The sequence below is a fragment of the Hylaeus anthracinus genome, unplaced genomic scaffold (genome assembly GCF_026225885.1).
Source record: "Hylaeus anthracinus isolate JK02 unplaced genomic scaffold, UHH_iyHylAnth1.0_haploid 12002, whole genome shotgun sequence".
In the NCBI taxonomy this organism is placed as follows: Eukaryota; Metazoa; Arthropoda; class Insecta; order Hymenoptera; family Colletidae; genus Hylaeus; species Hylaeus anthracinus.
In genome coordinates, this window is record NW_026534349.1 from 6283305 (window position 1) to 6303496 (window position 20192).

Consider the following 20192-nt stretch of genomic DNA (forward strand, 5'->3'; position numbering starts at 1 on the left):
TTTTTATTCCCACGGGCTTACTTCGACGACTTCCTTGTACGTTTCCCGAACGAACGTAGCTGCATTTTTCTCTGGAGCTCGATACTGGTAGAGATCGTCGAGATCGTACAGAAAATCTCAATTTTTAGTCTTAAAAGTAAAGGAGGAAATAGACGAGACTAGAAGTAATGTGAACACACCCTGCATCAGTCAAGATCATAAAAATCCACCGGATGAAAAACAGGTAGCAGTCGTGCCTGATCTACAACTCTATCGGTTGTTAACTGATATCTAGATCTTGGGCTCCAAGAGAGACCAGTCGTTAAAATCCACAAAATAAATCAAGACACCTGCGAGCAAAAAACAGTGACTTCATCTAACCATTTGGAGCAAACCTCCCTAAAGAAAAATTCATCCAATCCCAAAGTTAATAATCGCAGCCATCGTTGGATATATTGCAGAATCGACGAGGTCTTTTGTGGAGAAATATGAAAGGCCATTGGAAGTAATTGTCTGCGACTAGCTAGGGACGGGGATCGAATTTAGAATCCTGATTGCGCCCTTTCATCGAATCCTGCTGTCCGTGGAAGATCGCGTGTAAGAAATATGAATTATGGGACGTCGTTGTCCGTCGCAGTTTCTTCCGCGTGAAATAAAATTCATCTACTAGAGAGTTGGTAAAAATAGCCGCGTTAACGACCGGGGACCTGGGAATCTGACTTGTGTAAAAAGAAATATAAAAATTCCGATGCACCACGATTTCCTGTTAGATTATGCTCGATTTTATATTTCTACTTATTTATGCCATTGAGATTATACGCTCGTGAATTTTGTATATATCTTCAGCGCGAGATCCAGGGGTAGAAGAACCCTTAATTCGACAATGGCACCGTGAGTTTTTTTTTGTTTTTTTTTTTTTATTTATTAGATACCATTTTTACAAAATGGCACGTCGTTGCCGCCGCGCTGCAAAAGAACGTACAGAACGAGAAGACGCAACGTTCCAATTTCGAATTTTTTGGAAACTAGAGGCAAAATTTTGATCTGGAACGTTCTGACCAACGAACAAATGGTACGCGAATTTTTGGCTGACATTCGTTGAACCGAAAATCGAAGCGCGGAATGAAATTGTAATTGACGAATAAGAAGAAGCAGGAGCTGAGAATTCTGATGCGATTACGTTGCGAAGCTGCGTCTCCTCGAAGAAATGATTACGGCATCGTGACGTCCTCGCCACTGGGGTATCTCATCGCCTGAAGTTTTCCAATAAGCGAACGTGATGTCCGAGGAAAAATCACGACGTATCGCTAAAGGATGGACGAAAGCACCTGGAGCAGGAAAATTGGGAAAGTTGCTGTAGGAGTTGGTCTGTCGATGGAGAATCCGTTGGAATGCTGATGAGAATTATTCCTTGACGAGTTAAATTCATTTCAAGTTAAGAGTTCTGTTTACAAAGAAATAATATAAATCGTTAATAGGAATGGATAAGATAAAGGAAATGTTTGGAATGATTTTACTTTGGTTCTCTTTGAATTCACTGTTTTATTATGAAAATAGGAATATATATATATGTATGTAAAATATCTGCATAGTACAGTACTGATACATAATACAATATGGAATATCTGGACAATAAAGTAGATGATATGTTAAGTATACAATAAATAATAGAGGAGCGAAGAGGTGGGATTCGCAGCTGAGGGTGGATTAACGTTCAACGATGGAATAAGGGAGTTGAGGGTAGATCTCGAGGTGGCGCGAAGCGAATTCATCCCAGGAACGAGGATTTCGTTCGAGCCGACAGTGTGACTTAAGTCTAACAGTATTTTCGGGGGTGGGTTGACAGGGGTGGCTCGCAGCCTAAGGGCGACGTGAGCTTACCTTGCTTCCCCTTTCGTTAAATATGATTTCCACGTCGAGGATTGGCCCGAATTGCTGAAAAAGAGAAAAGCAACGTTGTCTCGAGAACATAACACTATAAAAACTACTCCGAAAGCAAACGTACAAAACCGTTAAAAAAATAATTAAAAACCAAATACTTTTACTATATTTTTCACTCCAAGAAAAACGACGTTCGAATTCTCGATGTTAATACTATCATAAGAATTGCGTTTCATAAGTTGAAAAGACGAATATCGTGAACAGCAGAAGCGATCCTTTTAAATTACGTGCAAACGGACGAAGGGATGGGCAAATTCTTTATCTGGTTCTTTGATAAAATTACGGAGAATGAATCGTCTCAATAATTTACGTAGTACTTATATCAATTATTCAACGTAATAACTCGTTGCAGTTTTAATAATTCTAGCCACTCCAGCTTTAAGAACGAACTATATTTCACAGTGGAGGACTAAATATACCTTCACTCGGGTTGAATAATCAATAATAGTGAAACAGAATTACTTTTAAGTCAATTAATAAAAGTCATTTGTAAAAGTCAATCGTTCAAACGAATAAATGTCACGAATAAATCGTCACAGGGTGTTCTTTTAATGGAATTTCGCCCATTCCCGATGAAAGGAAAGTATAGAGAGAGAGAGAGAGAGAGCACTCACCCCAAACATTGCCCTGAGATCAGGGTCCCGGAAACGGAAAGGTATGTTGCTGACGTGAAGGCGTTTTGGTTGACTTTTCAGGTCGGTGCCTTGTGTCGCTGTTGCAGGTGTCGTTGCACCGGAAGTGACAGGTACCATGGTGCTGCCCTCGACGGTACCCTCGGGGCTGGTCTCGTTGCCAGCGGGTGTCGGTGCTGGTTGCTGACCACCGCCTCCTGCAGCTGCAGCTGCCGCGGCCGCCACTGCTGCCTGAAACACCTCCGACTGTCGTCGAAGATCAAACATATTCGAATTAGGCCCGTGACGAAAAATAGTAGCTCCCTTTCTCGCTCGAGATTGGTCGATCGAAATCAATGCCAGATAATCTTTCCCATTTACACAAATTTATATTTGTTAGTCGATCATTTCTTACACGGTCTCAATTACTATATTTCTAGTTCTATGCCAGGAAACAATGGCTGCCCTCGTCACTCAAGATTAGACTACTGATATCAGTGGTTTCTTTCAAAATTAGATAACGATTCCCATTCGTACAAATTTATATTTGTGGTTTATAATATCGCATAAAATTTCAATTAATGTGCTAGTAATAGTACGTTAGTCACTCTCATAGTGACTGAACATCATGGAGTACATGATCAAAATGCAGTTACTACTCTTTTCCCCCCCCCCCCCCCCAGTGAAAGAGTTCTCTAAAAAGTACCAAATCGTACGATCGAGTGTTATTATTTAATTTTTGATGAAGCGATAAACCGTGCACCAATGCACGTTTCTCGTTAAATTTCTAAATCTCGGTTAATTGGACTCGCTCGATCTTCCCCTAATCTCGGTAAAAAATCATTCACGGTCTGAGAGGGTTCGTACACGGAGCGAAGATACAATCGTCGTGGTTAAGGTTTACGCAAGAGGTGGGCGATTTCTCGAGCGTTAGGGCACGATAATCGGCCAACAGTTGAAGGCAACCATTTTTCTCATCTTAATTAGAGTTTGCTTCTCAACAACAATTGCAAAAATGGAGCACGCACGAAATGGAAAAGGTACAGACCCTGTGTAGATTAAAAATTATTTCAAGAAATGCAATCGAATGCGATCAATTTAATACACGTAATATAGACAAATTTATTTAACATAGAGGCCAATCTTTATTTACATATTACTCCTAACGTTACAAAAATGTAACAATATTTAATACTCCGTAATTTCTTATATTATATTCTCCATTTAAATATCCTCCTTAAAAATACCGAATATATTAAAAAATCATTTAGAATTCACTGCCCTTCAAACCCAACAAAAATAACATCTAAATTTTCCAAACTTTAAACAAGCACGAGCTATACTATCAAGTACTGATTAACCCTTTGCACTCGAGATGTGACTCGCAGTCACCACTGGGTTTCCTTTAGGTTTCATTTCTTTGGAACTCGAGGTGTCGATAAAATGATTGTCGTTGAGGCAAAGGTGACCTGATTTTCCAATCTCAAATTAGAGATCTCATTTTCGAAGTCAATCTAAGCTTAGCATTCGTGACGACAGAATGCTAAGAAAGCATCTCGAGTGCAAAGGGTTCATAAATATACTACATATTTAACGTTTAAATGGATGTGTACACCTCGTGTGCAACGTCTCTGAAATGCACAGTCCACAGGACTCCGAAGTAGAGTCGTTCGTAAGTGGTCAGCCGCGCTGGCTGACCTTATCTCCCTTGCGCTACTAACGAGGCTAAGTGAACACACGTCACGTATAGTCAGACGCAGCAGCTGCTACGCGGAATTTCAGACTGCACTACTGAGTACCGTTGGCCGAACTTTATCACGACTGTCTGCACTGTGGTACCACGGGAGCCGACCGCGAACTGGAACTAAAGCAATTTGAGCCACGCTCCGCGTGCTATTAATACATACTTAGACGAAGAAGACATTCGAACTTCACCGTGTACACCGGGTAGAAACCAGCGGGGAGCAATTAATTCGAAGCGAGCACGGTTTTAAGGGAGCTTCGATTTATTCGATGCTAGTCGATATTTGGTGGGCGAAACTTTGAGAGAATGTTGATTTTCGTAGAGGTCGTACCAGGGAAGAAGGTGGTGATATTTGTTATTCAAATTATAGTTTCGAATGTTACGTTGTTCTTGGAAAATGAACATTAAGCAGATTGTTACGCCACGAGAAGGCGTGTAGATCATACACAGAGACCATTTTGGATAAAAATTAAGGAATTTCAGTTGAAAATAAAAAAGTATTTTTTTATTTCCAACTTTACGAGCAATAAATATTCACGTGCCGCGAGCACAATTTTATCAGAATCGTAGGTTCTATGGAATAAATTCCTGAAGTACGATCAATGTTGTACGTATTCAGTTTCTTGTCTACTGTACAGCTACGAGAAGTTGGCTAGTGTACACACAGTATTGTCTCTCAGTCTTTTACTATGGAATTGTACAGTATCGTATAGATCATAATATAGAATTCTACAGTATGATCAACGAGCTCTGCTACCAATTAGATCCACTGGCCATATTCTTATCGTTGCATAGTGCCATCGACAAACCTAGCTGTCCATCGAACCGAAATAATTTCGTCTAATTGGAACGAGTGTCCCAGGGTCGTGGAATTGTTTCGCGCGAATGGAAACGGCGGACCAATAAAGGCAAAATAAAAAAAAACAGGAACACAGCAATTTCGTTCGATTAAACGCGTGACGATCGGCTTGGTTTTCGCGAGAAGTTTCGATGGACGTAGGTTGGAGAATTTCTTTTTTTTTTTTTTTCTTCATCAATCTGTCACCAGAAACAACGCGAATTTTTTCAATTACACTTCGTCCGTGTCTGAACCGTTCTTCGATCATTGTTTTTCGAACTTTTTCCCCGGCGGTTTTATTTTCTGGAAAATCTCCATTTTCCGCGGAGCGAAGTAACCGAAATGTAATTGCGAATAGCCGCGTAATTGAATGGAAAATTTCGCCTCAAAATTGACTTTGAAGCGGGGCACGTTTTGATTCAGAGGTGGAAAATTGGGAACGGAGAAAAATACCGCGGGTGCGTAATCACGTCGAGCGTTATTCGCAATTAAACATTTTCGTCCTAAATTGCCAGCCCTCGGTAAGAAAATTACGATTTTTAAACAGTCAAAGGATTGTTGCTGGGAAAATTGAGAATAATTATTTTTGATAATCGAGCTACACCGGAGAATATTCGGCCTTTAATTTTTATATCAGTTTAATCGGGAAAGTGTACCGCACGTTTTGTTATTGTAACTTGAATCTCGATCCTCGCTCTTCGTTAATTTAATTATACGCCAGCAGGCTTGCATATTATTCGCTTTAACTATAAATTGATACACAAACGTGCAATGTTTCTCGTGATATAATTTACTTTTGAAACGATGAAAATAAAATTCCATGGAAGGTTAATTACGATTTCCTAGAGTATACATTTTGAAAGAATCGAACAATTTCCAGAGGGCTGGAAATTCTCCGATATCTCGAACGTGTTTCTCGAGCATCCACCATTGGAGTCTTCGAAATTTTTTATGTTGTTTGAACGCCACCGGGGGTGGCAACTCGGTGTCGAGCGTCGAAAAGGGGTGAGACGCGAGAAATTTCCATGACGGCATCGTTTCCGGTGAAAGATCGTTAAAGAAGAGGGTACGTCGAAAGAATGGGGGACGGGAGCATCGCGGGGGAAAGGGTCTGTTTTCCACCGTGCTAAACTGTCGGTGCAGGCTGGGTCTCTCGCCTCGTTTTTGTCTAGGCAAACTCGGCGAAGAAAGTTTTAATCTGCCTCGAAACAAACTTGCCGCGTCGGTGAGCGTGTCCAGGCGATCCCCTTCGACCCTCGAGGGGGCAGTCGGGTTTGTCGTCTGAAAAAACACATCGTTTCTCTGCGCTTTCCTAGGGTTGCTTTCGAAAAATAAATTGGAAAACAACGAGGATATACGGACGTGTTACACGAACGATTGGATGTGTCGACAACTATTATAGTATTCTGATCGACTCAGTGGGAGAAATTTGTTGCAATTATTATTATAGTTTCTTAGAGCGAAGAGAATAAGGATGGTTTAAAATTTGTCACAGAAGTATGGACTATTGTACACAGTTAGTTGCACAAAGTAATAATTCAATTTAGTATTAATATAATAAATAATATGAAATAACGTTACAATAATTGTAGAATATATTCAACATACGTTATAATATGTAATATTATATATAATATTATATTATAATATATTATAATTTTATAACATTATTTATAATTATAATATTTTGTATATATATATATATATATATATATATATATATATATATATATATATTATAATATGTTGAATATGTTGTACGTCTTAAGTGCATAAAATTCGCAGTGTACTTATGGGAAAGAAATTCTCTGAAAGTTCCGTAATTTTTATGGCTCGAGACCAGACGTCCCTTTAATCTCTTCTGGCGTCGATAGCCGATGAATAATTCCCGAGTCTCGTACCTCCAGCACTAGACCCGAGATCTCCGAGTTTAACGTTCACTCGAACCGGCGCATCTAAATTTCATCGCGTCTACCGCATTGTTGGACAGAGGAATTAATTTTGGTTTCGATGAACCGTCGCGTTCCTCGTGCCAACCACCCCTTGACACTGAACTCTCGAATCGCGTCGAAAGTACAAGATCGAAACGCGTCTACCTTCGTTAACCTTTCTCCAATTTTTTGTGTACGGTAGAGTCTCATTTACGTAGACAAAACCATACTGAAGCATGGTAGTTGAGCCTAGTTACTCTCTAGTTATCTGTAGCTAGGCCTAGTTACCCTTTAGCTTTTCGTAACTGAGCTTAGAATCGAGCTAGTGGACCTCTGTCGTTTCAATTACTATCGAAACTACCTTGTCATTCGACACAGGAGTGTAGCATTTGGCAATTTTTCTCTCAATCGTAACCTCCTGCGACAGTATCTCATTTCGTTCCACATAAATTTTCCAGTCGTCGCAATTTACGATACATTGAACCGAATCAAATTACAATTAAACGGAAACCAGACGCAATTAAAACAATTTCCAATTTTCCCCGGAAAGTGTTAATGTCGCATATAGATTCGGCTTTGGGGAGAGGCTAATTGCTCCACTGCTGGGTAAACAATTGCACCCCGGGGGTAAATAATAGCTCGCGCTGGTTCCCGTCAGAACAATCTCCGAAGTAGACGGAGCTCGCAGTAACACAAACTTCAAGAATCAAATTTCTGAAAGCCACCAGGGCGCCTCAAAGGCTTCGGGGGAACGCTTACCGACCCAGTTTATGTTCGCGTCAATTCATACCAGCGTTATAAACGTCAGTTTACGTTCAACTTGCGTCGAATGGCGTCTTCAACGTGTTGCAGACGTCGAACTGTAAAATCTCGCGAGTAATGCACGTTTCGGCGGTTTCGGAGAACGCGTTATTAAACAAATACTGGACGGACTCGACCGGAAACGAACGCGTCCGATCGAAAGAAGAAAAAGAATTTAAAAAGAAGCTGTGGGATTATTCATCATGGGGATTCGGATCCCTATGGCGGCGAGTCGAGCACCGTCACGCAGCGTTTTGTTTCGACATGGACGCGCCCGGTCCTGAGAGTTGGTTTTGGAATGAGGGAGAGCAAGGAAGAGCGAATCAAGTTAAAAAAGCATGTGCGTGGCATTAATGATGTCTTAACATACTAATCAATCATTAAATATATTAATCACAAAAAGTGTCCAAATTTGTTCCACCACGCTTCTTAGAGCGTGACTCGCTGCCGAGGAATCGACAGTCAGTCGAGCGACGACGTGTAGTCGAGAAACATTAAAGAATTAAAATAGACACTGCGAGCTCCTCTATTCGGCTTTGCCGTTTTCCCATCCCTATCCCCACGTAACGAATAATTCCAGAACGGACGACAGCTACGAAACTAGCTATCCCCTAACGGCTAACAATAATTATTTCCTCCTACGCGATAATACCAACTCACCTCAAAAAAACGTGGTACCAGCAAGTTCACTAATAATCGCACGAATTCCCAGTACGATAAATCGCCTACTTCCTCTTGAAAAACAAAATCTGAAACTTCCGAGCACCGACAGGATAACCTCTCGAAAATCGACAAGCTTCGACAGAAGAGTCGCGAAAGTTTTTCAGGCAATTTCTGGGAGGTTAGAGGGGGTCGAAATTACGCCCGGGATCCGCGAAACACTCGAACTCCTCTCGAGACGCGACTTTGTATTGGTTAACGAGCGAAGAACCGAGCGCAAATGGAAATTTTCGAGATCGAGCTGGCGAAGTTCTCCGTCGGGTCGCGGCCAGCAGTCGAACTCCACTCGAACCCCTCGATGAAAACGGATTGCCCGAGGCTTGGTTCGACGTCAAAGAGCGACGACGACGCCGGCACAGACCCTTTCGGTCGCAAGAAGAGAGCCCGTCGCGCGAAAGGGAACTTTTAATTTGCGTTTCCGCGTCGAGCGATCCGATTCGCGACGACGGGAACGAGTGGCCGATTACTGACAGAGATTGGTAACTGTTATTAGAAAGGGTATCAGAAATTACGTAGGGGTCTACTAAGCTTTGCAGCTAAAATTAATAACATGTTTCGTTCGAAGGGGGTAAGGAGGAAAGAATTGTCTCAAGCTCCTATTTTTGTTGAGATTTCGAAGCCGTTGTTAAAAATGTAAACGTCAGCTGTTAAAATTGTTCAAATAATGAATACGTTGATATTTTTAAAAATGCAATTACGCATTTTTAATTTGGACAATTAGGCTTCCAAGGGTTCAAGGCTTCCAAGTTTAGCATTCGTGGCAATAGAACGGTGAGAAAGCATCTCGAGCTGCTGGTAAATACCAGAAAGAAAGGCCTCGAGTGCAAAGGGTTGACCATTTTCCAGGGTCCCTTTGATGTGTCCGCGGTTCGAAACTTTTCGAAACTTGGCGATGAGGTTCCTCGTGTGTCCGACGCAGTGAACCGAAGCTTCGATTCGACGAGGAGTCCTTGGAACAGCGAAGCCGCTGCATACGAGGCAATTCGCGCATGCAAAACTGCCAGAACGAACTATGCCTGCAGCAGCTTTACGACCCGCTGACTAACCGGGACTGGTTAATTGACCGGTCGGACCGGACAAAGCGACCTCGTCGTCCGGAACCGCGACATTGTTCGAAACTCTTCACGCACGGTTCAACCGTGCCCGAAACGCAGTCTCCGCCAGGTTAATTAGATACCATCGTCGTCGCGAACTGTTCTCGGGATCGTACCACCGCGACAACGAGCGATTGCTTCGCGGTAACAACACGCAAACTGTTCCGCGTGGTTAATGACGAAAGTGGAAAGTGAAGAATTTGAACGAGAGGTGGATAGAATTTGGGTGGACGCAATTTAGAGGTCCATAGAGAAGATCAGACGTGTCACAACCCCCTATCCAAGGCTTCGGAAAAGCTGGAATCTTAGACACAAGTATTCAGAATCTAACACGATCGGTACCTCTCGTTCAGAGGGAATGCTAGGCTTCGCGAAAGCTGAAATCTCTGATCTCGTCTCTTAGTAGAATCAAACGCGACTCGGTAGCTCCCATTCAGAGGGAGTAGGCCTTACTAGGGTTTGCAAAATCTGAAATCTGATCCCAGCCCTCAGAATCCAACAGAATCGATGGGATTTCCTTTTGGGTGGAAGCGTGAGAAGCTGCAGATGGCGAAAGGAGTGGATTTGAAACATGGAGGACGTTTTAGTGAAACCTGAAGAGCCGAAGGACCGATGAAGGTTCCAGAGTTGTTATTGAAAAGGGATATTCCACTCGAGGTGACAAGAGTCCGGAGCCCTTAACAAGGCGAGTGCCTCTCGTCGGGAATTCGTCCGTCTACTAAATTGAATTAACGAACGGAATTACTTTAATTAGTGCGGCTAATTAGGCAGCTTTATGGGCCGCGGTAATTGCCGCGCCGTAGACGAGTTATCGCGGCTGTTATATCGGCGTCGGTCTGGCCCGGATAAATCTGAATTGTTCGCGCACGAGAACGTTTTCGGTTGGCTCGAGCGTGTCGGGAATAAAGGCGGAAACGGAGGATTTGTTTCGCCATCGATGGCCCCGCCGCATAGAGAACGCGCTGCGTTGGGAAGAACGCGCGGCGATCGGGCTCGAACACTGTGAGATATAAATCGACGTGGCAACGAGGAATTCCTTTGCAACGCCAGCGTGGATCGTCCTTTGAGGATTAGTCCAGCCTGTCGGAATCGCTGCTTGGTAACGGAATTCGAAACGAAATGTGGGGGGAACAACGGCTCCTTCATTTTTACCACTGTAGCATGCTGGACCTTTCGTTCTGGATTAGGTCTGTCGCGTCTGTTTCCATAAGCGATTGATATGAATTGATGGGAAATGAGAAAGACTGCGCTTCGCTTTTGAGATAATTTTATTAGCCTGCGCTTCTACAGGCTACATACGAAGCAGCTCAAACATACTCCTAACAAAGAAATACGAGTCCCTAATTAAAGATACTCCATCGCTCAAGTAGAAACGTTAATAAATAAATCCTTAATATGATATAATAAAGTGCTTCAGATATGCTCTAAAAAGTCACCGATCCCAGAATCTTCCAGAACGAAGCTCCGCTCTGGAACCTCCGCAAACACTTTCCTCAGCCAGATCAAACTTTCCCCTAACGTCGATAGGCCTCCAGTTTTCGATCTCTACGTGCCTGGAATCATCGAGGCCAAGTCTACCGGGGCGTGACCCAGCGCCACGTGTCTCACATCCAAAGAAAATCAACGATCCTGGTTCTCCGTTGCTGTAGGGACTTTCGGTCGGAGTTCCTGAGGAGGCGTGACCACCGAAGGACAAGTAGTGGCATCATTTGGACTAGCGACGGCGTGAAAAATCACTGTTAGTTAAATTTATAAACAAATTTATAAATGACTGTTAGTGATTTTTCACGGTGATCACACAATCGCGATCGCAGTCGCGATTAAATCTTCGATCACGACCGTGATCCGGAAGATGGCGTTTCAGAAACGGTTCATATTAATTGTATCGTTTGTGTCTCGCTGTCTCCCCTTAGCGGAAATTCAAGAAACTACTAATGAGTGACATTTAAAGTGTATTAAAATTATATTAACACTGCTTTTAGACCATATTATAATACATATATAATTAAAGAACAACATAATTCGTGAAAAGTGAAAAGAATGTTCTCTACCAATCAGAAACGAGTCACTGTGAAAAATCATCGTGATTGAGAACGAACGTGATTGAATCACGAGTGATTCAAAAGTAGCAGTTCACGTCATCTCTAGTCTGGAGAACGACGACGAAGTGACCCGTCGTCTGTCGTTTCGGTAAACCGATTCGAGTAGCCAAATCAGCGTCTCGTGACCTCAGTTATACAAGGTCGAGTTTCGCCACTACATCCACCGGAAGACTCCTCGTTCCTCTTTTCGCGAAAGCCTGTTCGAGCAACCTGTGTCCTTCGAGTGGCATTCGAGGTTGCTACTTCGACCGGGGCTCTGGACTATTCTCTAGGCGCTTGTTAGGTAAGAATATCCTCTTGAATGGATTTGGGACAAGTTGGTGGCCCTTCATAGGCTTGTTACCGAGGAGGCATCCTGGTCCAGGAGGACCATGCTTGTAGAATTTTCGCAATGGAGTGTACTCGAAAGATGTCTGTTTAAGGGGAAATACAAGTGTGGTGGCACCTCCGCTCCTCGCCTCCAGAGGGAAACTCGCGGATCGCGTTTTCCACAAGCACTTAGTCCCGCCTAACTTTCCTATGTAAGCCTTTCCCGACCGAACTCCAAATATCCCGGTGTCTAAGGCACTAGCAGGCCCAGGACGAAACTCCTCTACAGGCATTCAACCCCCGCACAAGATTTCGGAAAAACTTGGAATCTTAGACACAAGTATTTAGAATCTAACACGATCGGTATCTCTCGTTCAGAGGGAACGCTAGGCTTCGCGAAGACCGAAATCTCTGATCTCGTCTCTTAGTAGAATCAAACGCGACACGGTAGCTCTCATTCAGAGGGACTAGGTCTTACTAGACTTTGCAAAATCAGAAATCTGATCCCAGCCCTCAGAATCAACCACGATCGGTAAGATTTCCTCCCAGAGACTATTATATTAGGTCTGGGTTAGAAAGTAATCTCGTTTTTGGAATTTTAAATACTTCTCTATCACTCATCAGGTCATTGATTTTGATCGATTTGGCATTGAAAATTCGCGCACTAGATGACAAGAGGCTGATAACGAGTGCGATTACATGATTAATTAAAAATAGAAATTTATCAAAAATTTGTTTGGATTTAATGTGAAAGAAACGACATTACTTTCCAGTCTACCTAATACTTCCTTCTTTCAGCTACACGGTATATCGCATTGATCTCGAGCCAATCTCGGCACACAAGGCAAATAAAAGTAACTGCAGAAGCGACTCACGATGGCCTGTTGGTCCACTCCGTTCGGTGGCGGTGGCGGACTAAAACTGGCGGCTGTCGGTGCACCGGGGGCCGTTTGGTGAGGAGCACCTGTCGGCTGCGGCACCTGGGGCCCGCTGGGAGGCGGTTGCTGGGGCGCGCCGGTGTTTTCTTCTTTGACCGGGACTGGAGGCGGTGGTTTCACTTCACCGGCTGCTCCAGCCGCCCCGACGACGCCCGCGACGCCGTTCACCGGCGGAGGGAAGACACCCCCACCGTAGGGCGCAGCCATTCCTGTCTGCACCATGTGCTGCAAGTAGAAAAAGAATTCTGTTTAGTCGAAGTAGCTAAGTATACTCGAGTGCCGAGATTCCAAGTAGCCGTCGGCAAGGATCTCCGGGAGTAAGTAAGTAAGGAGTAAGTGTCCAAAGTATCGAGCCCGTTAGCTCCTGAATCGCGCGGATATCGGAATTCCTATGTACCGCGGGGTACCTAGGCGTCGGATCGGCCGCGCAAGAAGCACGGACCGAGTTTTAAATAGCTCTGACCCGGCACCGAACGCGAGCAAAATTCAAATAAATATTCCATCGCAGCCCCGACCAAACAACGCAGGCTTTATTTTTGCATTTTAAATGCGACGGTCGGACGAGACGATGATTTGTGCCCGCATGCATTCCTCGCGAATGCGAAAGGTAAATAGGCTCGATGGCTTGTATTAAAAGTGGATGCCGCGCGGACAAGCCGCAAATCATCTCGCGTGTCGCACGCGCGACGATTAGCGACATGCTAGGAAAACCAACCCCTCTCCCCTTGAAGCTTGGTTCGATAAAAGAAAAACTCGCGGGTGGAGACAAGCATCCGTAAGTGGAAAAGTGTATCGTCTCGACGAGGGAAGCCTAATCCCGTTATTTCGCGATCGATGGACGGTACTTTTCGATCCCCGCCGACGAAATATCGATCAGCGACCCAGTTTCGCTTCTGAAATTAATTATTGCCAAGCAGATGGCGTCCTATATGAGAGGATGTGCAGCAATCAGTTGAAAGCTCCGTTCAGAGATTATTTGCGCCGGCATAAATTGCGTGTACGTCGGCCGAGTGAAGTTTCATGGATGTTTTCGTTCGCGAAATTATTATCCGGGTAAGATAGAAGATCATTGTCAGCGTCAACAACGCGATAGGCGCTTCGCAGGCGGAACCTTTGTTCCGTCAACCTCGATTAACGCGCATTTTCATGTACGTATGCATCATTAATCCCTAGGAATGATTACGGGTCTGTACGTCCAGACTGCTCCCTGGTTGATATACTATGAATTATGGCAGGCCAGTCTTGATATTCAAGTTCTACTCGTCGATAGTGTTTCTGTTAAATCGAACCTTTTTTCCTACCAACGAGTCATTGCAAGTTTAACTACGAATGCTCTTGGGTACCTGAAGAGTACATGACGAATGTGAAGAGATGAATCTTCAGGGGTACCAGAAGTATGATTAACTTAGAGAATAGTGGTACGTTATAGACGTAATTTAATTCCTACGTTCTCAATGTCTAAGAGCCCCTGATACATAATTCTTTACGTTCTTAACGCCTAGATGCTCAAATATCCAATTAATTCTGAAGACTCATCTTTCAATGTATCCACCAGTTTTGTTCGCACCGCCTTTTACAATCCTCAATTTTACAACTGATGCTCCTCAGAATCTCAACATCTGTATACCTAACGCTTAAGTGGCCAAATCTCCAAAAACAAAAGCCCAAATTATAGTCTCAACCCTTAATCGAGCCTCTCGAGCCTTTATCTTGCAACAATATTTTACAGCTACCATAATCCAACTCCTCATGGTGTCAACACCTGTACAGCCGACGCCTAGGTGGCCAGATCTCCGCCAACAAAACCCCGAATTCATTTTCACCCCCAACGACTCGCCATCCCTCACTCCGTTCACTTCCTCAAGCAATTCCCCTGTTTTGCAACGCGACCTCGTCCTGCCCCGTCCACCTGAAGGACAATTTCTCTAAGGAAGATCGATGTGTCCCCAGGAATCCCGAGAGAGAAGAAAAGCGCCACGAATGCAGATCCGAGGAGCGGTCTCGAGGCAGCCAGCCCTTAAAGTCGGCAAATGGAGCCGATTTCTCCTCAACCGCAACAGAAACAACCGCGACGGGCATAACTCCCGCGGGACAGCTTACGGATTGTACGTCCGGTCGTCTTTCGAGATTGCCTTGGATATACACCTGACCTTACGCGAGCCGGAGGAACGCGAAGTTCGCGGGGACCATTTGTTACATTTGTTGAGTTACGAAAACTCAATCCCGCGGAGCTGCACCGTTCGAAGAAACATCCGTTATTTAGAGGTCGATACGGAGAATCTGCTGAAAGTTTCAAGGGTGGAGCACCCGAGTACCGCGAGTGAAAAAATTGATCCGAGAGGTGGGCGAGCTGATAATATTTAGAGTTTACTATCTTTATCGACGTTTATGTAGAGCCTAGTTTACATTGAACGGACAATTTCATTATATTTAGTTTGAGATCAGAGATGCTCGAATATTTTGGAGCATGCGAAAATTGTGAACAATGCGGATTACTTTGAAAGTGATTAAATAGAAATCGGTGACTAAGTGAGTTATTTGTAATATGCTTGATTAAGTATGCATATAGTTCCGTACAGTGTACAGTTATAATCTTGACTGGAAATAAGTACAGAGGAGACTTAATATTATTCCAGAAAGCATGTGCATGTATATATGTACATGTTTGTATTAATAAGTAAAATAGTCAGTCTTACAAATACTATCCAAAGTAAACCTCTATAAACAATGAACTTGTTTTATTTAACTCATCCTGCAACTTTTTCAACAAGGTATCGCGTCCTCGTTAATCGAGTATGACGTGAAACGTGTTCCTGATCTCCATCATCCCAAAGGTGACGTAAACATCGGAGTAGAGCTTCAACGGAGGTGAACGTTACTAGTCGCCAACGTTTGAGGAAGACTTCGATTCTCAGAAACCCCGTTTAACCTGCTTCTTATCCCTCTGTTTCGCGCGTAATAACCATAAGACCCTGCCAACTACGTCGCCACGGTCTGCTGCTCCCGTAGGGGAAGCTCTGAATGGCCTCCTTGTGCAACCTACGCGGATGGTTCCTCCAATCTCTCGGCCGCAAAAAGCCGGACAACGGGGAATCGTTGAGCCGCTTATTAGGAGCCGGGTGCAATTTTTCCTCGAGATACCAGGAACACAACGAGAAACAATGCGCTCCAACAACAGCGGTGGAAAATCCAGGCCAATTTCGCGCGATGCTGCTCGTATCACGCTGATAACCGCGGATGTTCCCACAAGAAATTCTCAACCGATTTCTGGCGTCTTGGATCTCGATTAAGAAGGCCCATTCGGAAGGTCCGTTGTCAAGGTTTACTACCATTTCGTGTAGTCTGAGAAAGTAAAGTCTAGGATCCCGATGCTTGGTGGTTTACACCATGTTCTCCAATTTTTGCAGCAATGTTGCCACAAATTAAAAAGCTACAAGGCTAAAACCTATCGAGTTCTTAGTACCATGGATACAACTCGAGAAAAAGTTCCTTCTTTGTGGTCGCCGCGGATCGTTGCAATTAAATCCAAGGACGGTCGCGTTATTAAAATCGGAGGCTAAATTGCCAGGTTCCTGAGGAGTCCTTCCATTATTCCTCCGGAAGAACAATAGAGGGTTTGCCATGAAAGTGGGTTAACCCGGTGACACACAACCGCGCGTGGGTAATTAGGTCGTGGGAATCGCATCCACCCCCATTATTCTGTCTTCTACGCGCATGGAACTACTCTTTCGTGAGATAAGAACGCGTGAAAAGAGTGGAGGCGATTCTTCGCTGGCGATCCCCGTTCGTTCATCGCGGCTCTTTCAACAGCCGGATCTCCTCGGGTCTTCATTCTTCGAGTCTTTCCGCCTAGGGAGCTTCCCTTTCGACGCCATTGTCTTCCCCCTTTTTTTCCCTTAGGCGCGACGCTCTTCAGTATTCCTTTTTATTTCTCTTCGTTCAGCTCGTTAGACCCTTTTCGACCATGTTTGGATCTACTCGGGATGGAAAATTACTCGAGACGCGGTGCTTTCAAGCTAAAGGACGAGTGAGGATGGATAGTCATGTGAAGGTGATTCTGAGAAGTTTGATTCCTAGATATATGGTCTTTGAAGCTTGGATGGTCTCTCTAGTCACGTGTGAGTGACTTTGCCCTACAAACTGGTTCCTTACAAAACTTTGACCTCCCTTAAAGTCTTGAACACTTAGAGTCTGTATCCACTAGAACTGTCCTCCAGTCATATATACGCATAGTACTCCAATTACAGAAGCCTATCTAGCAGTGTTAATTCACAAATTCTCATCAGCAGCATCTACATCGGTTTACTGCGTGCCACGAAGCGTTATCGACCGCGGGATAATGCAGGAAGGACCCTTACCATTCGAGCTTGGACCATCTCTGCCAGATCTGGCAGTAGATTGGTCGGACGCTGGGGGGACTGTCTAACGCCAGGGAAAATCTCTATGTGAAAGGGGCAGAGACACCCGCATGGCCACTGTATTGACGTACGTAGCTGACGCTGTTGTGACGCAATAGAAACGCGATACTAAAACGCGATGACGTAACAGGGTACAATATCAGCACCGTCTTCCGCAGGGTATAAGTTGCTTGTTTTGCCATCAATGTGGATCGCATCATCGTACCGTTGTACGCGGTTTTCCTGTGCGTCTTGAATCACTACTTTCACTGCTTTACAGCAGTAGCAGGTAATATGCTTTATGTCCTTCCATTGAAGGAGTACAATGATCGTTGGTATGCCTCTGCGTGCTTGGACACGCCTTCTTCTAACGTCCCATGCCGAGTTGTTCACGGTGAACGAGCACCAGCCAACACCAAGCGATGAAACACCATGTTCGCTCTTACTTCTTCAAATAATGACGCGGTAAAATACATGTGTGGGTAAGTGACTGCTTTAGGTAGCTCTCGTAGAGTCTGGAATTAAAGTCTGTGACATGTACACGGTAAGTGTTGCCTGGAGGATGGCTGCTGATGTGAGATACTCAGGTTTGGTATAATTATAGTTATAAATTTACCTTTCAATTACCCTTCACATTGCCTAACACATTGCCCTTTAACTACCTTTTGTTCATGACACATTCCCCTGAATTTTCTTTCATTTCCTGGTACATTTTCCATTAATTTCTCTTCACTTTCTCTGCTTTCGTTCGCCACCTCCATACTTGTCATCAGATCCAGATACTAAGTGTAAATTTCCGGCCAGAAAAATAACTCGCGGTATCAGGAAGAACATGATACGAGAAGAGGTGGCACGAGGAATCTTTGATACGTATCGAATTTTGGGAAAAATTTTACTCCTGGTGTCAGGAGAACATGACTTCGGGGCAACCTCCTCCAGGGTTGGTGAACTCACGTAGGGGACGTTTAGCCGGGGTGATCTCTGTTGTCATAACGCTCACCTAGCGTTATTAGCGCCGGTTTGGGAGTTTGTCATAGTGTTGTGCTAATTAACGATCAAATATTTAAACGGGGATCGAAGGGGCTGCTGGTTACGTTGTAGGCAATAAATTATCGCGTTGCCTCGTGGGAGAGTACATTCGTTTGAAAGACATTGTTGAAAGTTTGAAGTCTGGAAATAAAGCAGAGTGACACGTTTTTAATTATTTGAGCGAGTTGGCTTGCTTGCATTGACGTTCGAACGGGTTTATTTGGGTCACGTTAACGCAAACAAAAGGTTAGTTCTTTGTGAATTTCGTTCCATGCTTTGATAAATAATTTTGGACAGGAAATAGAGGATGGTGCATTTGCACTTGCTTGGTAAGGTTTCCTAACTCGAACCGCAGTCTCCTACTGCATTTGGTTCACTTTATACAACGCTAATATGAACAACAATAGAGATAAACTCTCTGTGATATTCTCCTCCATGAATGCTACCTGATTAGGAAGAGGAATATGTTTGCACCTGTTTGGCGAGGTTTGAATCGCGACGATTCATCCACGGTTCTCTGTCTCGGCTCACCGTTGTTAGCGTCGCGTTTTATTTGCGCTGACGCGCGGTCTTGTAATAGCTCTATTACCATCCGACACAGATAACGTTAATAGAAGCAACGCGAGTGACAAGTCATCGCCGCTTTGAATTGCAATTACGGTACGTAGCGCGGTCGCTCGAGAGAAAGAAGCGTTAATTGCACGACAATGCCTGTCTGCGGGACACCTGTATCGTTTTCACCGTTCGGAATCGTAATTCTTCAGGAATTCGAAAGAACTCGAAGACAAAAAAAGAAATGAAAACTTTCCGTCGCGTGTCTCTGAATTGCTACGTGTTTGCAAGGTCGCGCCGACCGTCCAACGTCTTCAGACGTCGGGGGTGGATTCAATATCCCGGATCACGGGTTTTGCGCGACGTTTAATTGCTGAAACACGGTGTAAGTAACAAGTCACCGGACCCATTAAACGGGTCGTTAGATGGAAATTTAGCGCGTGCTTGTAATGCTAATTTATTAATGCCCGCGGAACGGGTTGCCGCCGCGGAAAGGGAAATTTATTCCGCCAGCTAGGACCTTCGTCTGTCGGCGGACTAACGGCACATGCAAATTCGACTTACGATCTGCGCTGACTATAAACCCCGGGGGTTGGAAGGCACGTCGATCGTGGCCAATAATGCCGATACTGCGTCTGCGACTCCAATGTCGTGATTCGTGTCGAATGTACTGTTGGGGAGGTGGAAGAACGAGCCTAGGAACGAACGTGGTCCTATTGTCACCTAGTACGATTTGCTTTGTCGCTATTACTCCAAGGTTGCGATTCGAGGTTGGGTCAGGTGTTCAAATGTACTGTTAGGAAAGCGGAAGAACGAATCCGAGAGGAATATGGTTTTACTATGCTTTGTTCTGTAGCTGCTACTCCAAAGATGTGATTCGAGGTCGTCCCAAGAACCGAACGTACCGTTAGCCACGCGAAAGAAAGAACCTAGGAGGAATGTGGTCCTATCGTGGTCTACTATGTTTCGTTCTGTCGCTGCTACTCGAAGGTTGCGACACTGAAACGTCTGAAACCCGTCACGGATATTCCGGCCCGGTGCTTTCGATGTTTTGACGACAGCAAAGCGACCGGGTCGCCAAGAATAAACCTGGAATCAATAGCGGACGACCCCGGGGGAGACGGAGACGGGAAGAGCCAGAAAGGGACAGCCAGAGGGTGGAGACACGAAACCGAGGGAGGTCAGGGCGGAGATAGAACAAGCATC

The 20192-nt window shown here is 44.4% G+C and overlaps 2 protein-coding genes across 2 annotated transcripts in view; both read right to left on the reverse strand.

Moving 5' to 3' along the window:
- Positions 1-1190: 1190 nt before the first annotated feature.
- LOC128892465 (RNA binding protein fox-1 homolog 2-like) lies at positions 1191-13230 on the reverse strand. The gene is made up of 4 exons (XM_054152905.1): positions 12946-13230; positions 2535-2798; positions 1861-1914; positions 1191-1232 (listed from the first exon to the last, which is right to left on the reverse strand). Exons 1-4 carry the CDS (start codon positions 13228-13230, stop codon positions 1191-1193), a joined length of 645 nt encoding a protein of 214 aa, XP_054008880.1.
- LOC128892260 (uncharacterized) overlaps positions 13137-20192 on the reverse strand; it is a 215460-nt gene continuing 208404 nt past the window's right edge. Inside the window, exon 16 of the mRNA XM_054152549.1 lies at positions 13137-13233. The gene's annotated coding sequence lies outside the window, so the exon portion shown is untranslated. The remainder of the gene's footprint in view (positions 13234-20192) is intronic.